Source organism: Octopus bimaculoides, chromosome 9, assembly GCF_046866305.1.
Source record: "Octopus bimaculoides isolate indiv1 chromosome 9, ASM4686630v1, whole genome shotgun sequence".
Taxonomy (NCBI): Eukaryota; Metazoa; Mollusca; class Cephalopoda; order Octopoda; family Octopodidae; genus Octopus; species Octopus bimaculoides.
This window is the reverse complement of record NC_142936.1, coordinates 22,269,365-22,293,348: the sequence shown is the minus strand read 5'-3', so window position 1 is coordinate 22,293,348 and position 23,984 is coordinate 22,269,365. Positions and strand designations below refer to the sequence as shown.

The window sequence follows — 23,984 nt, the reverse complement described above, 5'->3', positions numbered from 1 at the left end:
ATATATATATATATATATATATATATATATATATATATATAAATATATGAGGGGATGTCAAAAGTTATCCGCACTTTCACCATAACTTATCTTTATTATTGTCACACTGCCTTCTGCGCATGCGTTTTTATAGTTGGAACTATTGTGGAAACGTGATCGAAATTTGAGTCTGATCGCGCCATTTTATTTTATTTATTTATTTTTTTTTTGTGGCTTTACAGTGTAAGCATGACAACTCCACTAGCAATGTACAACAAAGAAGAACAAAGAGTAGTGATCCGATCAAAAGTGTACGATCAACAGTGCAAGATAAAGTGTTCAGCAAACTGAACAATTCGCACCAAGCGCCGAAGTCTGTTGTCGAAGAAAGTTTTGTTGTTGCATGATAATACACGCCCGCACACGGCCGCCCAGACCGTTGAAACAATTAACCAATTGGATTTTGAGGTGCTGAAACATCCTGCCTACAGCCCAGATCTTGCTTCTACCGACTATCATATCAAAGATGGTTTACGAGGTCGTCGATTTCCTATAGATGAAGATGTGAAGGAATCGGTGCATAAATGGTTGCACGGCCAACCGAAAACTTTCTTCTTGGAGGGAATAGGCAAGCTGTGGACCAAGTGTCTTGAAAAGGAAGGAGACTATATAGAAAAATGACGTACTTGTTTATCCTCTGCTTTTGAGTAAATACATTAAAAAAACAAGAGTGCGCATAATTTTTTACTCTCCTTCGTATATATGCGTCATGCCCTAAATCTTCGAAACGCCAGTGTTATAATGGTGGCAGCTGATGAAGGAAATGTTCTCTATGTGGCCTGTGTGTTTTTTGTACCTTGTTTATCATTTTGTCCATGTTTTTTTTTGCAACGTCATGTACCCAGGTATGCATCTATATATACATGTAGATGAAGGTATGTACATACATGTACATATATATGCATATACTCATATATTATTTGTATCACACGATCGAACGCACGCGTTACCCTTGCAAGTAAGTTTTGAACATTATTTTTCTGACGCGACTCTCTCTATCTTTGTATCTATCTCCCCCTCTCATTCTTCCTTCTACTGTTCTTCGCCTCTACCCGTCACTACTATCTCTCTCTCTCTCTCTCTCTCTCTCTCTCGTTGCTCACTTATATTCTACTTCCTCCCCTTTTTCTCCCTCTACCACTCTTTCTTCCTACCCCTCGCTGGTCACATGTGTCCAGCTACTAATTCTTTTCATTTTTGGCCTCGCCAAGCACACACGAACATTCTTCTTCGTCCCGTTTCCTTCCAGTTCGTGTTTCACAGCGTTCAATATACACATACTTTTCCACGTATGGCCGTATAGCCTTTTTTGTTTGTTTATTTCACTGTTTCATTTTCCTGTCTTGTTTTCCGTCCGCCACTATCCTCCATAGAACAAATTTAATTTGTGTCCATGGGAAGAGCCATTTTAACGATGCGTCCTGCCCTAACTCTTCGAAACGCCAGTGTTATAATGGTGGCAGCTGATGAAGGAAATGTTCTCTATGTGGCCTGTGTGTTTTTTGTACCTTGTTTATCATTTTGTCCATGTTTTTTTGCAACGTCATGTACCCAGGTATGCATTTATATATACATATATATATATAGGCGTAGGAGTGGCTGTGTGGTAAGTAGCTTGCTTACCAACCACATGGTCCCGGGTTCAGTCCCACTGCGTGGCATCTTGGGCAAGTGCCTTCTACTATAGCCTCGGGCCGACCAATGCCTTGTGAGTGGATTTGGTAGACGGAAACTGAAAGAAGCCCGTCGTATATGTGTATATATATGTGTATGTGTGTGTGTGTGTTTGTATGTCTGTGTTTGTCCCCCCAACATCGCTTGACAACCGATGCTGGTGTGTTTATGTCCCCGTAACTTAGTGGTTCGGCAAAAGAGACCGATAGAATAAGTACTTGGCTTCCAAAGAATAAGTCCTGGGGTCGATTTCTTCGACTAAAGGCGGTGCTCCAGCATGGCCGCAGTCAAAAGACTGAAACAAGTAAAAGAGTAAAAGAGTATATATATATATATATATATATATATATATATATATATATATATATATATATATATATATATATATATATATATATATATATATATATATCGCCGTGGCACTCCGTCGGTTACAATGACGAGGGATCCAGTTGATCCATGAAATTAACGTGCAAGTGGCTGAGCACTTTACAGACACGTGTACCTTTAACGTAGTTCTTGGGGAGATTTAGCGTGACACAGAGTGTGACAAGGTACAATAGAAACAGGAAGAAAGAGTGAGAGAAAGTTGTAGTGAAAGAGTACAGCAGGGTTCGCTACCACCCACTGCCGGAGCCACGTGGAGCTTTAGGTGTTTTCGTTCAATAAACACTCACAACACCCTGTCTGGGAATCGAAACCGCGATCCTACGACTGCGAGTCTGTTGCCCTAACCACTGGCCCATTGCGCCTCCACTATACATTGGGTTGTCCGGTAAGTTTGTGCCGATTTTTAAAGGCAAGAAAAAGGTCAATAGATACTTGCGATTACATTTTTAATCAACCAAATATGAGCCATTTTGTTGCACAATGCGTCTCCATCTTCCCTTTAACTTGAAAATACCCTCTTCCCAGAATTGAGGTGGTTTCATGGCAAATAAATCGAAAGGTAAACTACTATAAATCGGCACGAATTTCCCGACAACCCATTTCATCTGATCAACTGGAACCCTCGTCGTCGTAACCGATGGAGTGCTACGATATATATGTTTGTGTGTGTGTGTCTGTCTGTGTTTGAGTGTATTTGTGTATTCAGTTACAGAAAACAACTTTACATTAATATGATGGGTTACTCTATACTTTTATAGAGTACAAATTATTATTCATATCAGGAATATTGTTGAGAGTGACTTAGAAGTTTCGGCCAGTTAACCCATCCTCGAGCTACGTGCATTGAGTTAATCTGGCCTATATATAGTCTCTGTTGGGTTAAAAGCATCCTTCGGTGTGTGTGAGTTCGAGTGGCGTGATAATTAGATTTTTTAGAGTGAGTTGTTATGGAGAGGTGTTTTGGAGAAATAGTTATTGATTAAATTTGAGATTATGTTATTGTTCAGCAGAACTGTGTAAACAAGTGTGTAGGTGTTTCTCAGTTATTAGGTTGGTACAGGATGTGACAGTAATTTTTATAGCTTTCGGTTTTATAGGATTTAATCCTTTGTTTTGACAATGTAAAGGTCAAAGATACAGTCATACATACATACATATACACACACACACACACACACACACACACACACACACACACACACACACACACACACACACATATATAATATAAATAATATGTGAGTATATGCATATATACGTACATGTATGTACATACCTACATCTACATGTATATATAGATGCATATCTGGGCACAGGAAGCTGCAAAACAAAACGTGGACAAAATGAGAAACAGAACATAAACAGAGCACAGAGAACACACAGGCCACATAGAGAACATTTCGTTCATCAGCTGCCACCATTCTAAAACTAAGCGTTTCGAATATATATATATATATATATATATATATATATATATATATATATATATATATATATATATATATATATTTGTGACAGTTAGAGGTGTTGAGAAACCAACTAAGGGATAGTACCTATCTAATATACTACTGGTAGTGTACCCAAATATTCATACCCAAGTGCTAGTTATTGCGTGGCAATCTCGCAATTGAGTGTTATATATGGGCGGGGGGGGGGGGGGGTAAAAAGTGGTTTACCCTTGATTTATACGGCAAATAAGATACATACATACATACATACATATATATATATATATATATATATATATATATTCGTTTATATATATATAAAGGGCATTACTACAGAATAATGCCCTTTATATATATATAAACGAATAAGTATATTCTTGGGAATAGAAATTTCCCTTAAGAATTTTTTTACACACTAGCTTCCTGATAAAATTCTTGTAAAAGATTTTTATCCTAGTTTGATTTTATTAATCAAATATATATATATATCCTTTGCGCCACATGGGCTCAACTCCCCTCCACTCTTCATCTAACCCCCTCCTCCTGTCTCTCTCCCCCACCCTCCCTCCTACCACCCATCTCTCCCCTCCCCCACCTCCTGCTCCGACTCCTACTTCTTTGTACGTCTCTTCACCTCTCTTCATACTTCTCTCCACTCCCACTTCTCTTCACCCCTACTCTTTCTCTCCTCTCTCTTACTCTCTCTCACTCTCTTCTCTCGTACTCCCCCCTCTCTCACTCTTACTCTCTACACTCTTACTCTCCTACTCTCTACACTCTTACTCTCTTACTCTCTCACCCTTACTCTCTCACTCTCTTCCCCTCTCTCTCACTCTCTTTCTCTTCCTTTCTTTCTCCCCCCATACCCCTCTTCCCTCTCTCTCACTCTCTTTCTCTTCCTCTCTTTCTCTTCCTCTCTTTCTCTTCCTCTCTTTCTCTTCCTCTCTTCCTCTCTTTCTCCCCCCATACCCACCTTCCCCTCTTTCTCCCCCCATACCCACCTTCCCCCTCTCTCCATCCCCTTCCCTCTCTTATACCCACCCTCTCTCCTCTCTTCCTCTCCCCTCCCATACCCATCTTCCCCCTCTCTTACATCCACCTTCCCCTTCTCCCTCCTCGTCAACACCCCCTCATAAGCTCATCCCACCACACCCAACACACTCCTACTCTACCTTCCCACTCCACCCCATCCAATTCCTTACACCCACCACCCACCCCTACCCACATACCCCACCCTACCCACAGACCCCTACCTCTACCCCACACTCCACCCATGCCTTCCCCACCTCCCAACACCCTCACATCACACCACACCAATACCCTCGCATCACACCACGCACACCACACCAATACCCTCGCATCACACCACGCACACACTACAACTGACCAACTACTTTCTCCCTTTCTCCCTTCCCCCATTTTCACACTACATACGTCAAGATCACCAGCAGTCTACCTCCCACACACAGCCCCTCGTTCCCGATCACCGTTTGTTATCTCCCCCTTTCTTAGCTCTCCTGAAATAAGAATTTCTAACTTCCGGTCAGCCATTGTTATGATCGGCCATTATTATGATTGACCGTTGACTGAACACTATTCAATTTTTTTTCTCCGTGTTTTTCTCCTTGTCTCCGTATTCTTTCTGTTGAAGAGCGTAGCTCGAAACGTCAAAGACTTTCCGTATTCCCGAGCGTCATACTAATATATACTTTTGTTATTTACACCACCTGTCCTCGTCTGTTGTTATTTTTTGTATATTCTCCCATATATATATATATATATATATGTGTGTGTGTGTGTGTGTGTGTGTGTGTGTGTGTGTGTGTGTGTAAATAATTGGTACTGAAAAAGAATAATTTGATTAGTATTCATCATTGTATGTCAAAGTAGCCGAATTTGGCAAAAAATTATGAAATTATGAAATGATTGTTATATTTAACATACGGCATAATTGGGTTCATTAGTCAAATATGTGGTGTTCATTTCAGTCATTTTGTCCTTTTCAATCATTTTGTTCTTGAGGGCGAAACATGACAGGGAAGCCATGTATATGATGTAGAAAAAATAGTTGGTTAAGGACAACGGAAGGCCATACGCCATCCTAGTAGAAAAGGAAAGAAAAATCGACACTCAGTATTGATATGAAGCAATATATATTGTAAATATATTGTGTTTATATTGAAGACATAGTGAATGAGGGAATAAAGAATGGAAAAGAAAGGAGGAAGAAGAGAGTGCGAGAGAGAGGGAGATAGGGAGGGAGGGAAAGAGGAGAGAGAGAGGGGGAGAGAGTGAGAGAGAGAGTGCGAGTGAAAGAGAGAGAGAGAGAGAGAGAGGTGGGGAGAGAGAGAAGAAATATGAAAGTGAGATATGTCTAGGAAGAGGGTTGATGACCCAGATGAAGAAAAAGGATTGAAAAATGGAATGGAGAGAAAAAGAAAAGAAAGAGAAGGAATAGAAGAGAAGAGTTTATTACTAAAACTATTATTTTTTCAAAAAGTGCATCAAGATGTCAATTAAAATTTTTCATATTTTCGATTCTAGTTTCTAGCTTTTGAGGGCTCAACGTTTTATTAAGCCTTTTCCTGGAAAACAACAATTTTTTTAAAGAAAAATTTGACGTTTGAACATTTTGTTGAACTCCTTTTCTGTAAAATAAGAAATGTTTGTATTCTTAAGAATATATTATATCATTTATTATTTAGATTATCATTCAAGCACCTTTGCGATCGTTAGCCCAATTTCTGGTTCACCCACATATCACGTTGAGGTGAAGGAAGAAAAGTACTGATTTAATGAATTAATGAGAATTTGGACATGGTGTTAATTAAATTTGACCTGGCGATGATCGCCGGAAAGAAAAGACATGACATAACCAGAGAGAAGTTATAACCCGATGGGCAGTTTAACTTCTCAAGTGTTGTGAGGTAGAGAGGAATGGGTAGAGTAAACAAGAAAGAAAGGGTAGCAATGCATGTTCAGGAGAAGCATGTAAGAGAGAAAGAGAGGGAGTTACAACAGTAGGAGAAGGAAGAATGTAAGAGGGAAATGCAAACAAAAAGACAGAGAAAGACAGAGATAGAAAGAGAGAGAGAGAGAGACCGACAGATAGATATATAAAGAGGAGATGACTGATAGAAAGGGGAGGAGAATAAGAAGGAGAGAGGGTTGACAAACATGGAAAGACGAGTGGGAGAAGATCCTTGGCACTCCGTCGCTTACGATGTCGAGGGTTCCAGTTGATCCGATCAACGGAACAGCTTACTCGTGCAAGTGGCTGAGCACTCCACAGACACGTGTACCCTTAACGTAGTTCTCGGGGATATTCAGCGTGACACAGTGTGACAAGGCTGACCCTTTGAATTACAGGCACAACAGAAACAGGAAGTAAGAGTGAGAGAAAGTTGTGGTGAAAGAGTACAGCAAGGTTCGCCACCATCCCCTGCCGGAGCCTCGTGGAGCTTTTAGGTGTTTTCGCTCAATAAACACTCACAACGCCCGGTCTGGGAATCGAAACCGCGATCCTATGACCGCGAGTCCGCTGCCCTAACCACTGGGCCATTGCGCTTCCACAGTGGGAGAAGATAAGAAATAGTAAAATGGAGAGCCGAGTGAAATGTGAATATGAAGAGGGTCTTGAATAAATAATGTTAGAAAACTTTTTATTATTATAATTATTAATTATTATGCTATAAAACATGGAAGTAAAGGTTATAATACAATGAATATTTTAACACAAAGTATATGCAATTTTAACCAAGTTTAAGAAAGTTAATGGAAATTTTTAAAATGAAAAATAGATATTTCTAATGCTCAGTGAGGTTACGGAATTATAGTCAAGGCTCATTTGAGCTCGACCCAACACCTTGTTGGGTCAAGCACGTTTAGTGCTTGACTAATATGTTGTTGCATATATATATATATATATATATATATATATATATATATATATGTGTGTGTGTGTGTGTGTGTGTGTGTGTGTGTGTATATATATATATACATACATAAATGCATATATATATATATATATATATATATATATATATATATGTATGTATGTATGTATGTGTGAGTAAAAATAAATACAAAAAAAGGGTTTTGTATGATCGTGTATAGAGTAATATATTATTTTATTTAAAAGAGTTCCAACTCTGTCTGTTTTTTATGTTTTATTTATATTCTTGTAAAATTAATGTGGGATATAGAATATGGAATATATAATATATAATATAAAAATGGATGGTACAATGAAATGAAGTATTGAATGTCTTATTGAATATATGAAATATTGAGTGTTCAATATAAAGGATTAAATATATAAAGGCGAATACATATTTTCAATACCTTGTGGTATTCATCATGCCCGGTATCTATCTATCTCTCTTTATATATATGTAAAGTATATGAGTTAAAAATGTGCTTACCACTTCATTGACAAGTAATTTATAGTTAAAGGATGGCTTAAGCATTCCACACGGCCATATTTAACCATTTCCTGTAAAAAAAAAAGGTAAAAGGCATATTTATCTGGATTTGTTCAATTCTTGTAAAGAGTGAACAGAAACCATTTAGTAAGAGCTATCTTATAATCCTTCAGCATTATTTCGATACATTCAAGTTTCTTTAGTGCAATTGTTGGACTTTATAAATATATAATCCAACGACTTGGATTGACAAACGAAGATAAACGGCAAGAAGATTATGAATCTACAATTATTAGTCCAATACTCTTTCTCTGTCTCTCTCGCCCTCTTTATGTATGTATGTATGTATGTATGTATGTATGTATGTATGTATGTATGTATCTATCTATCTATCTAGCTATCTATCTATCTACCAATTAATCGGCTTTCTGTGAAAAAAAGAAAGAAAGGAAGAAAGCAGGCTGTAATAAAATCGTTATTACTAAGTGATTGTACGTATAATCACAATTTTTATTCCATTCTTGATCAGAACTGCCCGACGAACGGGAATATGTAACTCAAAGTGGCACTTTGCTGTGATATTTTTGTGATGTTTTGGCAGCTTTAAAAATAAAGTATATTATATATATATATATATGGGAGAATTTACGAAAAAAAAAACAACAGACGAAGACAGGTGGTGTAAACAACAAATGGATGTATTAGTTTAACACTCGGGAATAGAGAAAGTCTTTGACGTTTCGAGCTACGCTCTTCAACTGAAAGGAACACAAAGAAATAAGGAGAGAAACAAGGAGAAAAAAATATAAATGTAGTGGTCAGCGATCTATCATGGCGAATGATATATATATATATATATATATATATATATATATATATATATATATATATATATATATATATATATATACAGTATAGATTTAAACACATAAGAGGTATCCATCATAGGATTCCTTGCACGCTAGAAAGAACAGCTAAATTCCAAACCACTATTAAGGATAAAACTTCGAAGGGAATGAAAAATAAAAACATTTACCATCTATCTCCTGGACCATAGTTTCAGACTTATTTTAGCAAATAAAATAATTTGCTAGGTGAAGTCTTTTTCAGCAGGTACACCTTTGATTAAACATATATGCACGAGGCAATCCAGTATATGTCCCGTGCTTATACATTCTAATTTTTCAAATCTACCGCGCAAGCGCAGCTCCTTGTCGGCAGCAAATAAAAATGCCGGCGTTTCAATTCGAAAATTATCCCGAAAAATTATCAATAATTAATAATATCAAGGGTAATAAGAAATATTAGAAACTTCTACTACCCTTGATATTATTAATTATATATATATATATATATATATATATATATATATATATATATATATATATATATATAAAAGAATAAGATAAAGAGACCAATGGCATAAGTAAAATTATATTTTATATAGAAAGTCTTACAGCTGTTTCAGGGAAAATTCAATGTATCCCTTCATCGGAGACGGTAATAGTAGAAGAATGGATTATTACATCTATATGAGAAGATTTACAATAAGAAATGAAAGCGATGCGTAGAAGAAAGAAAAAAAAAGAAAAAGTACTTGGAGTATAGTTCCATTCCAACAGTAAACATCCATGTAAAGAATCTGTGTGGGTATTTTCCAGAGATAATTATAGTTGCAACGGTGGATATATATATAATTTTACTTATACCATTGGTCTCTTTATCTTATTCTTTTTTATATATACACACGCTAATACACGACCCATGTTATATTCCCCACTCATGTTGCAACCACGTCAGGGGCAAAACTAGTCGGTATACAGCACTTACTCGGTATTACCTGTATCTTTAGGGTTTCGTTGACTCCAATACCCTTCGTAACCTTTATATATATATATATATATATATATATATATATATATATATATATATATATATATATATATATATATATATATATATATAAATTCATAAGAGTGATACAACAAGGTACCGATATTTACTGGACAATAGCAATCGATATAAATACGACGCTATTGTATAGCTTCACTGCGTATATACTGGCAAAAATGCGTGTGTGCAACAAAACATGAAAAACTTGTATACCCTTATAGGGCTATTTTTTGCTGGAAATTGATACGTTTGTATTAATACATTTGTATTGAAATATTTTTCATTGATATATATATATATATATACATACATACATACACACACACATATATATGCACACAGACATACATATATATAAAGACATACAAATATATATGTCTATATGTATATCTACCTTTCTATCCATTTATCTATCTATTCTCTCTCTTCCTCTTTCTCTCTCTCCCTCTCTCTCTCCCCCCCCCCTCTCTCTCTCTCTCTCTCTCTCTCTCTCTCTCTCTCTCTCTCTATATATATATATATATATATATATATATATATATATATATATATATATCAGTAAAGGCTAAATTTGGCTAAGCACACGGTTGCAAGTGGATACTTGTTATTAATCTACATTTAGCAATTCCTCTGTTGCTGTTGGAATCATTTCTTTTGCAACTGATGAGCTTCTTTACTTTTTAGCACTACACATGTTATACATGAAGCTTTCTTGAGACGCGTGCCGTAGTTTTCTGGCTTTCTGCAGTATATCCGTGTTAAGGTATACAGAATGCTATTTTGAACTAATATCTATCTATCTATCTATCTATCTATCTATCTATCTATCTATCTATCTGTCTATCTATCTATCTATCTATCTATCTATCTCTCTATCTATCTATCTAGCTATCTGTCTATCTGTCTGTCTGTCTGTCTGTCTGTCTGTCTGTCTGCTTGTCTGTCTGTCTGTCTGTCTGTCCGCCTGTCTGGTTGTCTGTCTGTCTGTCTGTCTGTCTGTCTGCCGGTCTTTCTGTTTATGTATGAATATATATACATAACCTTTTTCTAATTATCAAAGTGAAAGGTCATGTCATAGCCGACCAAATAGTTACACATCTACTGAAAGGTCGATGTATCATATTATCTCACTATCGCTTGTGTAAATCAACGGGTGAAGGTAATTCGTCGACGACAGTTCACTTTACATAGCTGGAGTAATGAATCATAATGCAATAGAAAGCAACATGTACACCAAGAAATCGAGTAACATTTCATTCAGTTATGATCTATAATGCAAATATTTGTGACGGTATTGATTGCAGAGATCCTGGGGTCGGTGAAATTAAATGATCATCCAACGAACCATTGTGATTAGATGAGTCACTAGATGTCTGTAGTTTTGTTTAGATTAGAAGCTTTTGTAGATGTATACTTACGTTAAGAATGCTCATCGGTTTGCGTTCCATTTCACCGGAATCATCTTCAGGGTTCTGTAAATATTTGAAGTTGTACTCAATCTGCCGAAAAAGAATGAAGAACATTAGTTATACATACATACATACACACTCAAACTCACATACATACATACGATAACATTGAACACTTAGAATGAGTGTGCAGCACCACACTGGTGAGCAGATATTCTTTATTTGTAGTTTAACATCCAAGATGGAGACGAGTACCAACATTCCATGTAGGAGGGTTGATAATTGCTGAGAAATTTCTCTCCCTGCATGAAACCAATGGTAGTCTTGCTGACGCGCATATAAAGTATATATATATATATATATATATATATATATATATATATATATATACGCGCGCGTACACACACGCACACACACACATACATATGCATACACACATTTAGATGCACATATATATACGTATATCTAAATATATTCAGAAAATAAACTCATATGTACAAGCACATACATACACACATACACACACACACGCACACAAATGAATTTACATGCAATATAAAATACACAATACTAAGAAGAGAACGCATAACTTTTTAAACTCGATGGCTGTTTCTGGAAATTCGGAATTACGTAATGATCGTTATGTACATGTCTATTAGACGGAATGCGCAAAACGTTATGGCTATACCGCCAGCCAGTGAATTGTCGCATAGAGATATTACCACACAAAAGAATTTGGCAATAGCAGTTCAGGTAGTTATGCGAGAAATTTAAAGGTTGAAGTGGAAACGAGGAAGGAGTAAAAGGTATGGAAAGGGTGGATATAATCAGATTAGGGAGGGGAAGTAGAGAAGGAGAGAAGTAGAGGAAGAGCAAGAAGAGATACAAGGTGGGGAGAGGTAGGGGAAGGTCAGTAATCGGGGAAGTGTATGGAGGTAGAAAAGATGAGCTTGAGGGAGGAGGGGAGGGGTAAGATAAGGCCAATATGGTGAAAGGTGGCGCCACTGGTCGTGGTATGTCTCTAAGCAGATCTTAAATCAGCTAAGGATGGTTGCTAGCTATAGAGAAAGACAGGGAGAGACAATGAGTGAAATAAAGGAATGGCGGTGAGGGAAGGTACGAGGAAGAGGGTTGTTGTGAAAGGTACGAGGAAAATAGATTTGAGTAGATTGTGCGTCTATTAGAGATGGGAGCTGGAAAGAATTCAAAGAATAAGAGATATGGAGAAAGGTGCAAGGAGAAGAGAGAGGGAGAGAGAGAGAGAGAGAGAGAGAGAGAGAGAGAGAGAGAGAGCGGGAATATGCTGCCAACATAGCTAAGTGATAAGTTAGGGTTTAATATTTAGTTGAGATTACAGATACTTTGCGTAATGGGCAAAGATGAAGTAAAATCTATGCTAACACGAAAGATTACGTGAAGATACCTATTGACTAATGAAGAGTTATGGTGGCAGAGAATAGCAACCGGCTTTTTTAAACACAATTTACAAACACGGTGGTTAGTATTGTACGGAGAAATCTCTCAAACAATGGACAAGGATAAGGTACAGCGAATATTCCGAGACTTGAAGTTGTGTATGTAGCTACCGAGGTTGAGAGTTTAAAGGCTCGTTTTTAAAACGAATTCATGTGAACTCCAATAGCGGCGTTTGAAATCAACTGTGCCGCCAATGTAGTTCCTAGCCTAGTGGGAACGTAATGTTATTACCCGGCATTTATATACTACATTATATCATACACAAAAACCATCCAACAGGCGAAGTTGGGAGACCCGGAAATTGCAGGTTTTCCTACCAGCTGTGGGCTGGATTGATCCGTGACCTGGTCTTTTTCATATGATCTGTTATCCTCAAAGAAGAACCGGAGGTGTTATCATTACTAGTATTGGGCTGGAAGTGGGCGGTAGTCAGGTATCTAGTAGCAGGGGTGGTTGTATCAAGGTTGCTATTATTGAAGTGGGTAAGGTTCCCGAGGTTGTAGTATTATTATTATCAGGTGGGTTGGGATGGGGTCAGAAGGATAGATCGTAGGGATCACCGTAAGGAGACATAGTTTGAGCCTATTAGAGGATGCGATTATGTATTTGAAGTTTGGTGTTACAGATTAGCAGTTTTTTTTTTATCGGAGATTTATTAAAGGTGAAGTTGTATTTATGTTGTGGTGGGAAATTGGAGCTTTGGATTTTGAAAAATAGCTTCGGTAAATATTTAACTTGAAGAGAGCATTGTGGCATGAACCATAAGATCTTCCGCTTTCTGCCCTTGGAAGGTGTAGCAGAAGTGTGTAATGCTTTTATTATGTTAGGTTGTTTAAGCTTAAATACAGCAGAATGGGCTCACCAGACCTTTTCTTTCCATTGAGTCAAATGATCCAGTGGCTTGCTAAACTAGTTGCATGTATTGGTCGGTTACTAACTGTCCAATCGCGTGTTTGCAACAGTTTTCAACACGGGTAAGACCACTTTGTCTCTGGAGCCTATCCGTGGTTATAAGAACCCTTATATTCTGTTTCGCTTCGTCTTTGGCAGCAGCCATAGACCACACAATACGTCTCTTTGGACCAGCATCGATGAACCAGGAATCTAGTCGTCACACAACTTTCTTCAACCAACCTTCTCCGGTCTTCATCGTTACCGCAACAGACAGCAGACCACAGTCACATCAACAGACCCAGCAGAACTGAAGTGATTTAAGTCGTTCCAGTCTGTAATTTAATTATCATTCTCTTTTGGTAATCTTATTTTTATAACGAGAGGAATAAATCGTCGCTTATTCAACTTATCCAAATCTTAACGTTTAATTACTTCTTTCTCTGTTATAAGGGCTTAGTACGCGGAGGTGTAATGAGTAGGCCTACTTAGAGATGTTTAGAGTTATTTAACTTTCGAGGCGGCCGGAAAACCGGGTGAGTGCTGGGCATAGAGGAGTTCAGTTGCAGGTTGAGGGGATGTGAATAGGTAGTTGTAAACCTGGTGGGAACAGGATCTGCACTGGGAAAGAGAAATGCGAGTTTTATTTTTAGTAGAAATGTCGCGGAAGCCGCTGATTTGAAGAGCTGCGTTGTAATACAAGGCATGATTATTAAAGATATCATCATTTGCTGATGGGTTAGAAATATTGATAGAAGCACCAGTGACGCTGCCCTTAAGGGTAAATGTAGGTTGATTGGATAGGATGCTGATGTATTGGAGTGACTCACTCGGTTTATGGTAAGGGTAAGTTAGTCTTGGCCACCTTGATTCTATAGTCGATGTCAAGAAGACATGCAAACGCATTCAATGTACGCGTTTCTGCTATTCATATTCTGCAGACTCGTGTTAGCGTTAGTGGAACCTCAGTAGATCAACCACGACCAGAAATATCTCGTATCACCACAACCAGCCAAGGCCGCCATATTCTGAGATGACGTTTGTTGGAGAGGTTTCAAATGTCAACGAATGCAACTCCGCACCTTCAACAATGTGTCAGCATCAATACTATCTGGCGTCGACGTCTCAATGAGAATGGCGTGGCAAACAAAAGTCATCTACAAGGTGTAGCTTTGACTGAAGGACATCGCAGCAATGAAAATTTGATGTGAAAGTTGCTCTCGATTACACGAGGATAATGCCTATGTGCAGAAAGTGAAGCTGGACAGAAGAGTAATATCGTCTGTTGAAGAGAATGTGTTATTAGAAGTAACATCCCATAGGTTGTCAATGCAACGAAAGAAGAATGTATATCATTGAAAGGTAATATAAAAGACAATTAACTTACAGAAAACTTTTTGCATTTAGGATCTTCTTTTGAGGGTGTGGTACAACGGTCCATCAAGCTCTAGATAGAAACAGAGATGCACGTAAGATTAGAAATGCAGTTATTCTAAAATAGATTTGATTACGAAACTACTTTGCTCATTAAGGGTGTTCTATGTGGTTGTTAAATCTTTTTCAAAGCACACACTGCCGTTTCACACAAAAACAAAACACACTCGATAATGAAGTTCGATATAGGCGCATAGTTCCAGGTTCAGTCCCACTGTGTGGCGTCTTGGGCAAGTGTCTTCTGCCATAGCAAAGCCTTGTGAGTGGATTTGGTAGACGGAAAGTAAAAAAAGCTAGTCGTATATATATATATGTGTGTGTGTGTGTGTGTGTGTGTGTGTGTGTGTGTGTGTGTGTGTGTGTGTGTGTGTGTGTGTGTGTGTGTGTGCGCGCGCGCGCGCATGTTTGTCACACACTACTGCTTGACAACCGGTACTGGTGTGTTTACGTCCCCGTAACTTAGCGGTTCGGCAAAATATATTGATAAAATAAGTACTAAGCTTAAAAAGAAATAAGTCCTGGGGTCAATTTGCTCGACGAAAACCCTTCAAGGCAGTGCTCCAGCATGGCCGCAGTCAAATGACTGAAACAAGTGATAGATAAAAGATGACTATGATTAGTGTACTTGTAATTCTGGATCTATACTATTAGTGTTGACATGGAGTTAAGAAACAACTACATTGGTCGTCAATATGAGAAATATTTCATAGATACGTAACTACATAACTTACAATGTATAGCGATTACTTGTGTCGGAGTCAATGTATAGTAATTTCTTGTTTCACTGTGTGGTTAAGATTCTGCTCACAATAACGCATGCGCAAATGACATTTTGCATCAAAGGTAAACTGGAGAAGCGGAACATGAAAACTTATACACAAATATAGGCACAGAATTTATTAGTTCTGTTGTGAAATTTCAATAAAGGGCGATGCAATCTCCTTGCAGTACGCATTATTTGAACAGGATAAATTATATTTTCGTTGTTAGAACACAGGAAATATTTGCAATCTGTAACGAGAACGCATCGCAATCAAGCGAAATATCGCCACAGTTTATATTGTGCTATCTTTTATAATCTTTATAGAGTTATCTACAACTTCAGGTCATTTTGTTTTCAAACAAAACTGAGCTATAAATCATAAAAGAGAAATTCTAGAAAATATACCAACCAAACAGACATCAGGCAGTTCTTTAATGAGTCCTACAATCGTTTGTCCGTAGATTTCTGAAGGTAGTGACATAATCTCCTCCCATCTGAAGAAGATAATATTAGATTGATTTTTACGGTAACATGTCGGTTGAAAATCATATTTTCACAACATATACAGTGTAAACATATATTTGATAGTGCAAATTAATAATCGTTTAGCTATTATTTTACTTTTCTTTAGAAGACAAATGTCAATTATTGAGTACCTAACGATAAAATACTTTATAGAAGATGAACTACGCAAGCCTTTTGTTTATTTCGCTGCAGATTATTATTAAAGTTTTATTAAAGTGTATTTGGCTTTTGCTATATTAGAATTGCCTTATTAAATTATCAGATATGTCCTCAAATACCTCTCGCACCATGTATGTATGTATGTATGTATGTATATAAATCCCCACCAAAAACAAGAACACAACAAGAGAAAAACAACAACGTGAGGACGTGGTAATGCAAAGTATTAGGAGATGCTCAGGGAAGGAAAGAAAGGTAGTTTTTACGTATCGAGCAAAGCTCTTCGCCAGAAACAGGGGACGGAGGAAGGTCCAAGAGAAAAGGAAGACAGAGAGAAAAATCGCCAACGATCCACATGTGGTTACATATGAAATATGAAGGTGGAAACAGCACAGAAGTAAATTTAAAACGTTTTAACTCTGCCTCCTTTGCTATCTCGTTGCTCGCATGTGACCAACGGCCACCTTTCTTTCCTTTCCTAATTTGAGTTTCTTTCTTTCCTTCTGATTCAGCTGCAGAGATCAGACGCATTCTTATCTGTCTCCTGTCCAAGATCTGTCCCACTGCGTTCGCCATCTCATCTCGTTTAGGCTTAGCAGCCTTTCCTGTTTGTTTTCACTCTCCTGTTTTGTTACCAATTTTGACCCACCGCAAAATCCCAAATTTTTATTTAATTTGCCTTGCGGGAGCAACTGTTTTGTCAAAGGCGTACCTTGTCGTAAATTACTCCTTGAAATACGGAATAGAAAAACAGCCGACAATTGATGAAGGGTCGTTCTTTATGTTGCTTGTCTTGGTTTTCATTTGTTTCTTTCGTTGTTCGAAAAAAAGTTCATATTCCATGTATTCGTATTTCGTATTTCATGCTGTTTTCGTATTTCTTGTTGTTTACGTTCTATGACGTCTTGTACCCACATATGTATATGTATATACATATATATCATATATATGTAAATATGTACATATGTGTATGTATATATGCACATATATATATTATTTATATCATTATATAATTGAACGCCACGCATCCATTTCCAAGTAAGTTTATATATATATATATATATATATATATATATATACACACACACACAAAATATTCTATTATTGAACATTGATATGTTTTCGTCTATTTCTGGATATTTACACTATCAGGATTGCACCTAAGGACTTACGGTCTTACTTCTACACGATCGGAAAGTTGAACTGTGAACTTTTATGCTTCTTTTTTCTTCTCTTTCTTCATCTCCTTATTCCTTTTCTCATGTCCTCTATGTCGTTATTTCATTAATCTATACCCTTCTCATTTTCCCTATTTACCTCATATGACGGAATACCCCATATTCTGTGATATCCCAGAAACAGGTGTAAGAGTTTGAATTTTTTCCAATAATAATAATGCATATAACTTGAGATGTTTGCCTTGTCTTAGCGTTTGTTGTCTGCTTCAACAATTATATATATATATATTAGTTTATGTATATATTAATATTATCTCAGTTTAAAAAAACCTTGACAATGTAAATATGTTAATAGTTACCATGGGTAGCAAAAATCACACAAAAAAAAAACGGGATATCACACTCGTTTTATAGGTAGAGATACCAAGTTAAAGTGATGCATTTTGAGTAGATATGAATAATAACAATAAATGGAGCAAAACGCATATAAAAGGAACTTTTATTTATATGCGTTTTGCTCCATTTATTGTTATTATTCATATATATATATATATATATAGAATACACTGTATTACATAAACTACATTACATTACACTACACCACCACTACTTTAATACAGTGTATTATGCTATCATGCTAACTGTAGAGCATTGTACTCTAAAATTGTTTCCTATTCTGGTACCAGTCCGGTTTCTGCTGCACTTCACTTTCATTTTTTAAAGGAGAATTTACTGTCATTTTTTACGACGGTTAATAAACCTACTTCTGTTAACCTACATGTTAAACTACTACTACTACTACTACTACTACTACTACTACTACTACTACTACTGCTGCTGCTGCTGCTGCTGCTGCTGCTGCTGCTTCTACTACTATCTCCCACCAACACTACCACTGTCAGTTTTATTTCCGGAGAGCGGCAGCGATATCAAGAGGAAGTCTCAGTACGACCACTTTGTCTACTAGAAATAGATGTGAAATCTTCCTCAAATTACACAGTCGTCTTAAAAAAATTTAGGTAATGTATTTCTCGATGTTTGATACTTTAATTATACCACGGAACACTATATTGCATTACAATACCATTACAGGCATAGATACTTGAGAATGGGTTAGTGGCGAAAAATGTTTGGATTGTCACGGCTGGATCAGAACTGAAATATGGGGATAAACAACAACAACACAGCAGCAACAGTAGCAACAACACCAACAGCAACAACAACAACAACACTAATACTAGTAACATTACTAATGGCAACATTATCACCAGCAGTATCATTATCACAGATAAAGCGACGACGACGCAATGATCACTGTCACCACAGTTATCATGGTAATAAGAAACAAACTATAAGAAACTAACTACATACAACAGCCATCTTTCCAATTCTTCGCAACCATTTATTTACCTCTGATGCTCAATCACAGCCTGCGCCACTTCGGAACTTTTCATTTCTAGAATATGGTCGTAAAATGTCATCTTCTTTTTATCGTTGAGTATCTTCGCCTTACACGAGAGTAACAAACACACTGCTGAAGTGTGGCCATTTTTTGCTGATAAATGCAGAGCCGTTTCCTTGATGGGGGATAGGTAAGAATATACAATGTTGCAAAAAACATTAATTAATAACAACAACAACAACTATAATAATAATAATAATAATAATAATAATAATAATAATAATAATAATAATAATAATAGTTATAATGATGATAATAATAATAATAATAATAATAATAATAATAATAATAATAAGCTTTGATCTTAATAAGCTTATTAACCCGGAACTACCAAGCCAATGTGATAAAAAATGGAGCTGACCCAAAATGCCGATTTTGTAACGATGCGATTGAAACTATAGACCACCTAATCTCAGGGTGTAGAGTCTTAGCACCTGTAGAATATAAAGCAAGACATGACAGAGTTGGCCGGTATTTACACTCGACAATATGTCAGCATTATAAAATCAAAACCGCTGACAAATGGTATAAACACCATCCTGAACCTGTGACTGAGGGAGAAAATGTATCGATTCTCTGGGACTTCCCCGTACATACCGACAAGACTATAAAAGCTAATAAACCGGATATTATTATAAAAGATCAGACAAAGAAGACGTGTTTATTAATTGACATGAGTATTCCCTGTGATCATAATATAGCGGCGAAAGAATTTGACAAGATCAGTAAATATAAAGGCTTGCTAATAGAAATTGAAAAAATGTGGCACCTCAAGGCGACTACCATACCAGTGATTGTAGGATCTCTAGGAATGATAAAAAAAGGTACTGAAACCTATTTGAAAATGACACCAGGCTTACCATCCCTACAGGAAGTGCAAAAAATCGTGCTAACTGGAACGACTCATGTACTGAGAAGAGCACTATCGCTGTGAAAACAACATCCATTCATGAATTTTTTTTTTTTTCTTAAATACATGTTTTACCTGTGAATTTGCGTGTGTAAACTGGAAATGCATACAACGAGTTTCTCTGCCCTAGGTGTACGGAAAACACTCGGCGAGAAATGCAAGAAAATTTGAAGAAAGAAGAAAAAAAACAACATAATAATAATAGTCAAGATGAAGAGCGCGATTCGATTGTATAGATATTTTATTCGTTGAACAATATTTCAACAGTACGTCTGTTCAAAATACGAGGAATATGTTACTTTCTATTAAAAAACTATAGGTGTACTCGGTTAGGACAGATGTTAGCGTCTTATACATTGTTGTTAAGTAGGTTATGGGGCGATAATTTTTTGGTTCGTTTGTTTCCTCATTTTTGGAAGCAGGAATGTTAAACCATTAACTAGCCAAGAGGGTATCAAACTAGCGATTGTTAAACAATTCAGTGATGACATCAGGATGCAATTTGGCCTTGATAAATGTGCAAAAGCTACCTTTATCAAAGGAAAAATGACAAATACATCTAATGTGAACCTTGACCAGCAAAATGTCATAAAAGAGTTAGAACCAGCGGAGAGCTACAAATACCTAGGGGTAATTGAAGGGGACAATATCAAGCACTCAGTGATGAGGAAAAGGATCAGAAGATAATGTTATCGCAGGGTGAGAGCAATACTGAAGACAGAGCTGAACGCGAGAAACAGGATCGAAGCGATCAATGCTCTAGCCATACCAGTCGTGACTTACAGTTTCAACATCGTTAACTGGTCAATTACTGAAATATGTAATGTTGACAGAAAAATACGAAAACTGTTGACAATGCATAGAATGCACTACCCTAAGGCAGATATAGAACGTCTTTATCTGCCAAGAAAAGGGGGAGGTCGAGGACTTCTACAGCTGGCATTATCAATGAAGGTAGCCACAATCGGCCTAGACACCTATCTGAAAAACTCTGAGGACTGGATGCTACAACTTGTCTTAAAATATGAAAGCAAGAAAGCATCTTACTCAGTAACAAAACAGGCAAAGGAATATCTAAGTGAATTCCAATTGCAACAAATTCAAGAATTAGACGAACTAGAAACACCTGCAGAAAAAGCTAAGCGCTTGAAAACCCGTGCTAAAATTGCTGCCTTAGCTATTATGACTGAAAAATGGTATGGAAAACCTCTCAATGGCAAATACCCAAAGAGAGCGAATAATGCAGATATTGACAAAGCCCTTACCCACCAATGGTTAATGGCCTCTGGCTTGAAATCAGAAACAGAGGGGTTTATCATAGCAGCCCAAGATCAATGCCTACCTACAAAGACCTACCAGGCCAACATATTAAAGAACGGCAGCTCCCCATTATGTCGTATATGCCAACAACAAAATGAGACCATCGATCATGTTGTCTCCATGTGCAGTCTGCTTGCGCCTACAGAGTATCTCAACAGGCATGATAGAGCTGCACAATATATTCACTGGGTAATATGCAAAAACCTGAACTTGCCCCATGATAAAAACTGGTGGGAACACAAACCACCCCCAGTACTTGAAAATGATTACATTGCACTCCTCTGGAACTTCACCATTCAAACTGACAGAAAGATAGACGCAAATAGGCCAGACATCATACTGAAAGACTTCAGACAAAAATCATGCCTCCTCATTGATATGACTGTCCCAATCGATATAAACGTATCTGTCAAGACCTACCAAAAACTGAGCAAATATAAAGATCTTGAAATAGAAATTAGCAAAATGTGGAATCTGAAGACGAAAACAATACCTATTGTCATAGGTGCCCTGGGAATGACAGCGAAACGGGCTGATTACTACCTAGCTCAGATACCAGGAAACCCCAAAATGGCTGAAGTTCAAAAGATAGTGCTCATGGGAACTGCCCATATCCTACGTAAAATACTGTCTATGTGATCTCAAATTTTAAAGCAAACACATAATTTTCTTATGGTTTCTTAAACATTCACTTGAACAAAACTGTACAAATCCAAATATATGGTACCCTAGGCATAACACCTACATGAACTTCTAACTTGTTGTCTCTTGAGGTCTCTGGGTGAGACTTGGATCCAACTTGTACAAATGCAAAACAAAAGTCAAACATAAAATAATAATAATGATAACAACAACAACAACAACAGTAATAATAATCCTTTTACAGGAAGCACAAGGCCTCAAATCTGGGGGATTACATCGACTCCAGTACGTAACTGGTACTTATTATCGACCCCGAAAGTATGAAAGGCAAAGTCGACCCCGGCGGAATTTGAACTCAGAACGTAGCGGCATACGAAATACTGCTAAGTATTTCACCTGGCGTGCTAACGATTCTCCCAGCTCACCGCCTTCTTAATAATAATAATGATGATGATGATGATGATGATGATGATGATGATGATGATGATGATGATGATGATGATGATGATGATGATGATGATGATAATAATAATAATAATAATAATAATTTCTTTTATTTGCCAACAGAGCGACGGATGAGAGGTACAGTATGATGTGGGGATGTACAATGAATTGAATGATTAAAAAAGAAACAACATAAATATAGATGGTATACAGTATCAAAAATGTAGATGATGATGATGCAATCCTTGTGATATAGAAGGATCTCTTGGGTCAATTGCAGAAACTCCGTATACAAGATCTCACCGAACAATAATTTTGCTCTCCAGCTTATAAGTCTATACTTATGAGTGGTGCTATCCACTCTTACCATTTTCTCAACTATTACGTACCTTTCAACAAATTCACTCGAGGACAGAACCTCTATTTCCACTTTCACCTGCTATCTCGAATGAAACTTGTGGTCGACAAGAACCTGTCCTCGTATCAATCAAGTCCCTGTCCTCATATCAATCAACCACGTCCACTATAAAACCTCACTTTAGCAATCAAACAGAGGAAAACTACCTTCTCTGTCTGACTTTAGCCAGACAGGCGGGCGAGGGCAAGCATCACCATAAACTTGGGGAACAGCCGGGTCCACCTCACATACGACAGTCGCTGTTCTACATGACTCTACAAGTCAGCAATAGTCGGACATTGAAGGAGTGCATGCAAAACGATTTCGTTGCTCTGCGCGCATCTTGGACACGACCGTCTAACATTTCCGAGTTTATCACGAACACTCCCAAGCAAAAGACTTTTGGAAATTACCCAAATTACCTTTGCTTTTCTATTGGATAACATCGGTGTGGAGAAGCAAGACTGGTATGCATGGGCGACTGCTGGTCTTCCATAAAAAACCTTGCCCGAACTTGTACCTCAGAGGCGAACTTTCTAGGTGCAATCCCATGGTCATTCATAACATAAGGACGTTTTTACCCGTTACCCTTACACCTAGTTTATAAATTGTATCTGACTTACCCCATCTGCATTTGTAGCGTTCATCAGATAACAGTGGACATTTAATAGCAATGTAATACTTTGCGTATAACCGTTGGCGGCAGCATGGTGGAGAGGAGAATTATTTCTATTGTCTCTGAAAAACGAAATGAATATATGAGCTAAGGATACGACTTCAATGCTTTTAAACACTATCATCAACTTCAATATTTTTGAAATCTCCTTTAGATTTTTATCGATCTCAACTGTTTGTCGACCTATTAATACAAACGGACAAAACATTAATAACAATGGTTATTGCCTGTTGTAAGCCTAAACAGAAACCCAAGCATATATACATGCAACATGTATGTATGTATGTATGTATGTATGTATGTATGTATGTATGTATGTATGTATGTATGTTATTGACTTTATATGTCAGCACAGAGCATTGTTAAAACCTATTGTTTTTAACAGCTGAGATAATTTGTCAGTAATGGCCATCTTCGTCTGCGAGTTGAT

The 23,984-nt window shown here is 37.2% G+C and overlaps 1 protein-coding gene across 5 annotated transcripts in view; it reads right to left on the bottom strand.

Moving 5' to 3' along the window:
- The window catches only part of LOC106868019 (transient receptor potential cation channel subfamily A member 1), a 164,142-nt gene that overhangs the window by 25,076 nt on the left and 115,082 nt on the right, over positions 1 to 23,984 (bottom strand). For all 5 annotated transcript variants that reach the window (XR_016243073.1, XM_089357265.1, XM_089357266.1 and 2 more), the window contains 7 exons: positions 23,502 to 23,616; positions 19,114 to 19,280; positions 16,251 to 16,335; positions 15,032 to 15,091; positions 11,287 to 11,367; positions 7,976 to 8,046; positions 5,496 to 5,652 (listed from right to left, as the gene is read on the bottom strand). Coding sequence is in view for 4 of the 5 variants with exons in the window: in XM_089357265.1 (XP_089213391.1) it covers positions 5,496 to 5,652; positions 7,976 to 8,046; positions 11,287 to 11,367; positions 15,032 to 15,091; positions 16,251 to 16,335; positions 19,114 to 19,280; positions 23,502 to 23,616 (736 nt within the window). In the remaining variant the exon portion in view is untranslated. The remainder of the gene's footprint in view (positions 1 to 5,495; positions 5,653 to 7,975; positions 8,047 to 11,286; positions 11,368 to 15,031; positions 15,092 to 16,250; positions 16,336 to 19,113; positions 19,281 to 23,501; positions 23,617 to 23,984) is intronic.